Below are 6,000 nucleotides of genomic sequence, written 5' to 3'. Positions count from 1 at the left end.
CCGGCCGTGTCCAGGCTGGCGGTGGGCTTTGCCTGTGTGCTTAGAGAGGAAAGGGTACAAGTGGGGGCGCTGAAGGAGGAGTAGTGGCTGGCCCAGGCCAGACGGAGAGCTGGGGATTGGGTCTCAGGGAAGCTGGGAGCAATTCCCGGCTCTGCCACTGGTGCCCTGTGTGACCTTGGGCAAGTCACTTAGGCCCAGATCCCCAAAGGTAAATGGGTGCCCCTAACTCCCATTGATTTGATGATCCGGGCGTCAGTCCCACGCCTGCACAGTGAAGGTGCTAAACCTTCCGTTTGCCTGCTCAGCTGGGGAGCGTTTTGGGGCAGGGGCTGGGTGTCCAGCGTGTGTCCAGCGCCAGTGTGTGCCCAGCGCCATGCCCCCGCTCGCTAGCTGCGGCTTTAATAGCAACAATGCAGGGGATGGAACCCTTGGGAGCCAGGGTGGGGGACACCCAAAACCAGCCTGGTCTAGCTGCTGGTTGGGGAAGGTCTGGAATGAGCCGGAGAGGCTTAGATGCGCTAGCCAGGCCGTGAACGTGTCATTCCCCATATGATACACAGACAGAGCCCGCCTGGTACTGACCTGATCTGCTTCTCTGTTCCCCCCAGTCTATCTGCCTTAGGTTTGATTTCCGTGCTCCGGCACTCACAGACGTTCCAGGCTCTGGCTGGGTCGCTGGTGCTTGCTTTTCACGCGTCTTGTTGAATTATTTAGCCTTAGCGACTGGATTCAGGCCTTTGTATTTTTCCGTCCCCCGCCCTTCATCTGATTTTCTTTTCTCAGCACCGCTGTCGATGTCAGGGGTTATTTGGAGTTAATGTCAAGGCTTTGATGTAGTGGAGGCATCAGAATTACATGTATTAGCGATGGCATGACCTTCATAACAGCGCTAAGAGCAGCTGGAAATTAAGTTTGACAGCCACTGATCCTCGCAGGCCAGGTAAGAAGAAAGCCAATCTGGATTAAAGGGGATCGGCAAACCAGAGCCATGCTCCTGGCCGCACGCTGCCGCCTCTGAAAGGTTGCTGATGGGATGGAGGGCAAGAAGATAAGACTGGTGGACAAGGACTTGTGTTTTTCCTGCGGGCCGTGATGCAGGATTGAGGGGCAGCGTCAGAGCCAGGCCTGGGACAGCAAGGGGGGATTGTGGGTCAGGATTACGGGACAGCCGGGGCTGGAGCCCAGGCCTGGAATGGCAGGATGGTCTCTGGCTGTGGCAGAGCCGGGAGCCCCAGACTTAGAATTGCATCTCAGGTCTAAGGTGCGTTGGCAAAGTTGTGTTTGGTGCCTGGGCTGGGACAGCAGAGGGTTCTGCATAAACAGCTCTCGGTGTAGGAAGCTCACATTGCTCCTCCCTTGCTATGCCCCGCTCGGCTCTGGGGAGCGCTTACAGTCCTTTCACAAACTTGGGGAACGACGCTGGCAACACCAAGCTGATAGGTTGTGTTCCCCCCCGACTCCCACGCTCCTGGTGCAGGAGACTCATGGACAGCGAGCACAGACGGTCGTTTGGTTCGAGGGCTGGAGATCTGGGTTCAATCCCTGACTCCCTGTTTGACCCGGGGCAGGTCGTTTCAGCCCAGAGTCTCACATCTGGGTGCCCGAAGTTCGTACTCAGGCACCTACGCAAGCTGCCCGATTTTCAGTAGCACTGAGTGCCCACAAGGAGCAAACTGCCCAGGGAAGGGGTGGATTCTCCATCTTTTGATGTCTCCAAGTCCAGACTCAAGGCCTTTCTGGAAGATACGTTAGCCAAACACAGCTACCGAGGGGTTCTGTGTGCAGGGCTCAGCCGTCTCTCCCCAGGGGGCTCAGCCCCTCAGCTGGGCCCAGTTTATTTAGCCCCCAGGTGACTCAGTGAGGCCACGTCTGCAGCCCCGACACGACACCGCTGGCCAGGCTGTGGTGGTGGTGGGGGGGACGTCTCTGAGCAGACAGGATGCATCCGCTCCGCCCCAGATCAGAGCTGCGGATCAGTCCCGGCGCCCCCCTCCCCAAACACTCTCCAGGGATTAAAAGGGGAAAGCGCCGGCGGATTGCCCGCAGCCTGCACCCTGGCAAGCCGGTTTAGGCCTCTAAGCACCAGCCTCTCCTCTCCATTACGCCGGCCGAAATCTGCTTACCCCTTGCCCCCTCCCCTCTCGGTTCCCACGCACCATACGATCCATAGCAGCTGCCCCAGGGGCACGAGTGGGGAGGGGGGCTTAGAGGATTAGCAGCGATTCATCCCCAGCCATGTGTGGGCTGCTGGGGCTCGTCCCCTCTCCCGTTCCTGCCCCCCTCCCATCTCCCTTCCCCCCGACCCCCGCTGCCTGGAGTGGGTGGGTTCCTGTCCCTGCTGCTGCCCGCGGCGGGGCCTGGCTTCTGGCAGCGGTAGCTTGGGGGCACAGAGAAAGCCCCGAGGACTCCAGCAACAGCATCCTTCATCCTTGGGGCTGATCGTGGGCCCCGCTGTCTCCCCCCCCGGGCGTGGCATGAAGTCCCTCCCCCCATCCCACTGACCTGTTGCCTTCCTGCCCGGCCTGGTCTCCCCAGGGATCTGAGTCCCTCCCTTCCCTCTCGCTTGCCACCCTCTTGGGTGTGGCTGGATCCCCAGATCTCCAAACGGGGGCAGCGTGTGCTCCTGGCCTATGGGGCGCTACTCCCCAGTGCCCCGCACGGTGCCCTCGGCTGCAGCCTCCTCAGATGGGCCCTGTGTGGGGTGGGGGCTGGGTTTGGCACCCATGAGCTTCCCAATGGATGATTCACATACCCGGTGATCTTTGCTGCCTGACCCAGGCGACTTCACAGGGACCTCACCGCGCGCCCCCTAAGCTGTCCTGTGCCTGGGTAGACCCGGGAGAGGTGTATCCCGGCCGGGCTCTCTCCCCGCTGGCAGGGTGGCACCAGACGGGAGGTGGCACAGCCTGCCCTAGAAGTGCTTCTCTCGGTGGCCAGGTGCAGACTGGATGGCTCCGCAGCAAAGCCAGGGCTACGCAGGGGGCAGACAGTTCTGGGAAGGGTCAGTGGCTGGCACTGCCCAGAGCCAAGCAGCATCCCTGGCCCAGCGGGGATGGCAGCCCGGGATTCCTTGCTGCTGGAGGCGGTGCTGCAGCATGGGGTGCAGGGAACGTTTTCAGTGGGGAACGAATCTCCCAAGTGACGATGCTGCCCTCTGTACTGGAACCAAAGCCAGCTCAGACTCTGCCGTGATCCCCCTCCGGGCTGGCTCCTGACCAGCCTCAGTGCTGGGCATGGACACAGCATCCCCTGGCTGGCAAATCCAGACCACTTCACCCTGGGGACCATTTGCCTAAAACCACTTCCCTTCCACAACCCGGGGGAGCAGAGGTGCCAGAGATCTAGTTATCTCCATGTATCTTCAATCACATCTATCTACACACCCATCCTACACTGAGTGAGCCAACATATCCAGCTATCCTCACATCCAGCTAGCCACACAATCTGCCTGGAGTAATCCTATAGTGATCGATCTATCTATCTATCTATCTATCTATCTATCTATCTATCTATCTATCTATCTATCCATCCTCAGGAATTTTAGATTGAATCTTAGATTAAATCTCAGGAAAAACTCGCTAGCTGTAAGAGCAGTGGGACAATGGAACAGAGGCCTAGGGAGGTTATGGAAGCTCCTTCACTGGAGGTTTTCAAAAGGAGGCTGGAGTTGTCTGTCTTGGGTGGTTTAGACACAACAAATCCTGCATCGTGGCAGGGAGTTAGACTAGCTGAGCCTTGCGGTTCCCCCTAACCCTCTGGTTCTATGGGTCTGTGATATCTTTGGGCCTGGGCCAGTCTTTCTGTGCTGTGTTTGTACAGCTCCTAGCACACTGGGGTCCAGGTCCACGACTGGAGCGCCTAGGCATTGCTGCCATACAGACAGGAAATGCTATCTCCTCTAATGCCAGTATCTGGGCATGGAACTGCTCAGTATCCCATATCCCCTGTTGGGCTGTAAGCCCCCTGTGCAGAGCTGTGGCTCCCCGGGTCTCGGTAAGGGGGCAGGAGGCTATTTGAGCCAGGGCTGTCTCTCGCCGCGGGTCCACGCAGGACCCAGTGCGATGGGGCCCTGATCTTGGGCAGGGTCTCTTGGCGCTGCTGCGATCTCAGATGAAGGGTTTAAACGAAGTCACTGGCCTGGCTTTCCATTCCTGTGACATTTGGTGTTTTTCTTAAAGCCCCGGCTCCCAGCTCCCGGTGGTTCCACGAGAGCCACAGCTTCTTGGGGGTTGTTTTGAAGGGAGTTTCTAACCCTCCTGATTGTGGAGTAAAGCTTGAAAATGTGACCCCCAAAGAAGCCAGATGGCAAATGCAGAGTAAACCCAACATTGAACATTTTTAAAGTTTCATTGATTTTTAAGCACCCCAGATGGGAGCCTGGCACGACCCCACTGACCCCAATGGCCCTGCACCCGCGCACCCCAGATGGGAGCCTGGCACGACCCTACTGGCACTGCACCCGCGCACCCCAGATGGGAGCCTGGCACGACCCTACTGGCACTGCACCCGCGCACCCCAGATGGGAGCCTGGCACGATCCCACTGGCACTGCACCTGCGCACCCCAAATGGGAGCCTGACACGACCCCATTGGCCCCACTGGCCCTGCACCCGCGCACCCCAGATGGGAGCCTGGTACGACCCCACTGGCGCTGCACCTGCTCACTCTGTGTCCCCTGAAGGAGCCTCTGGCTCAGGGGAGGTTCTCGGGGGAGCTGTGGGCCGCCCCCTCTTCTGGTCTCTGTGCCTAGCATGGTGCGTCTCCTGGTAGGATCCATACGGGCCCAGGGGCAGCTCTCACTGAGGGAGCTGGGAGCCCTCTCCAGAGGCCTGCAGATTCCCCCCATTAATCCCGCTTTTTTGGGACGTGACTCAGGATTTTTGAACGCTTGGCCTTGGGAGATGTGGCTGCAATAGACCCACAATGAAGATCCACTATAAGAACTCATCGGCCACCTCAAGTGCCTGTCAGGTATTTGCTCTCACCATCAGCATCAAGAAAACGGTGGTATTAGGACAGGGGGTTCCACAAGATCCTTCAATTACCATAAATGCAAACCAGCTAGAAGTTGTCCAAACGTTCAGCTATTTGGATTCTACAGTGACCACCAACCTCTCACTGGATGAAGAACTAAATGTTCGCCTTGGAAAGGCGGCCACCACCTTTAGCAGACTAACTAAAAGAGCGTTGAACAACTCAAAGCTGACCATCAACACCAAAATGCTGGTGTACCAAACCTGCGTCCTCAGCACTCTCATGTATGGTGGGGAAACATGGACAACTTATGCTCATCAGGAGAAAAGGTTAAACAGTTTCCACCTACGTTGTTTACGTCGCATACTCAACACCAAACGGCAAGATAAAGTGACCAACGCAGAGGTTCTTCAAAGGGCAGATTTACCAAGAGCGACAGCCCTGCTCATGCAAAGGTGACTGCGCTGGCCGGGCCATCTGAGTAGGTTGGAAGACGGACGCATGCCCAAGGACATGCTATACGGGGAGCTATCGGGGGAATAAGAACAACAGGACGTCCCAAGCTTCGCTATAAAGACACATGCAAGCGAGATATGAAGGAATTTGGAATTGATCCTGGCCAATGGGAAGTCTTGGCAAGTGATCGTAACAAGTGACGCCATCGTCTCCATCAGGGTATCAAAGTCCATGACAGGAGCTGGCTCCTACAGCTTGAAGAGAAAAGAGCCCGTAGGCCGCAAGCAGCTCCCAACCAAGACACGGACATTTGCACTAACTGCCAAAGATGGTGCAAATCTCGGACTGGACTAGTCAGTGACATGAGACATTGCAAACCATCTACGTCCTAGGCTGCAATTCCCACCGCCTCTCACAGACGAAAGGATGCTAACGGGCCTTGGAGACAATGGGAACCCCGAGATGAAACTGGCTTGTTGTGTAGCCTCTTTGAAATCTCGGTGACCCCTAACTCAACCCTACTGCTCGACCTTTGTTTAAATCCCCAGTCCTTCATCCTGTAAGACACTCT

General features: G+C 57.2%; 1 protein-coding gene across 1 annotated transcript in view; it reads left to right on the top strand.

Annotated features, from left to right (window-relative positions):
• Window positions 1-4,922: 4,922 nt before the first annotated feature.
• TMEM132E (transmembrane protein 132E) overlaps window positions 4,923-6,000 on the top strand; it is a 113,963-nt gene continuing 112,885 nt past the window's right edge. Inside the window, exon 1 of the mRNA XM_065418520.1 lies at window positions 4,923-5,262. Within this exon, the coding sequence (XP_065274592.1) occupies window positions 4,923-5,262 (340 nt within the window). The remainder of the gene's footprint in view (window positions 5,263-6,000) is intronic.

The sequence above is a fragment of the Emys orbicularis genome, chromosome 17 (assembly GCF_028017835.1).
Source record: "Emys orbicularis isolate rEmyOrb1 chromosome 17, rEmyOrb1.hap1, whole genome shotgun sequence".
In the NCBI taxonomy this organism is placed as follows: domain Eukaryota; kingdom Metazoa; phylum Chordata; order Testudines; family Emydidae; genus Emys; species Emys orbicularis.
The sequence above is the reverse complement of the archived record's forward strand: the minus strand, read 5'-3'. Positions and strand labels throughout refer to the sequence as shown.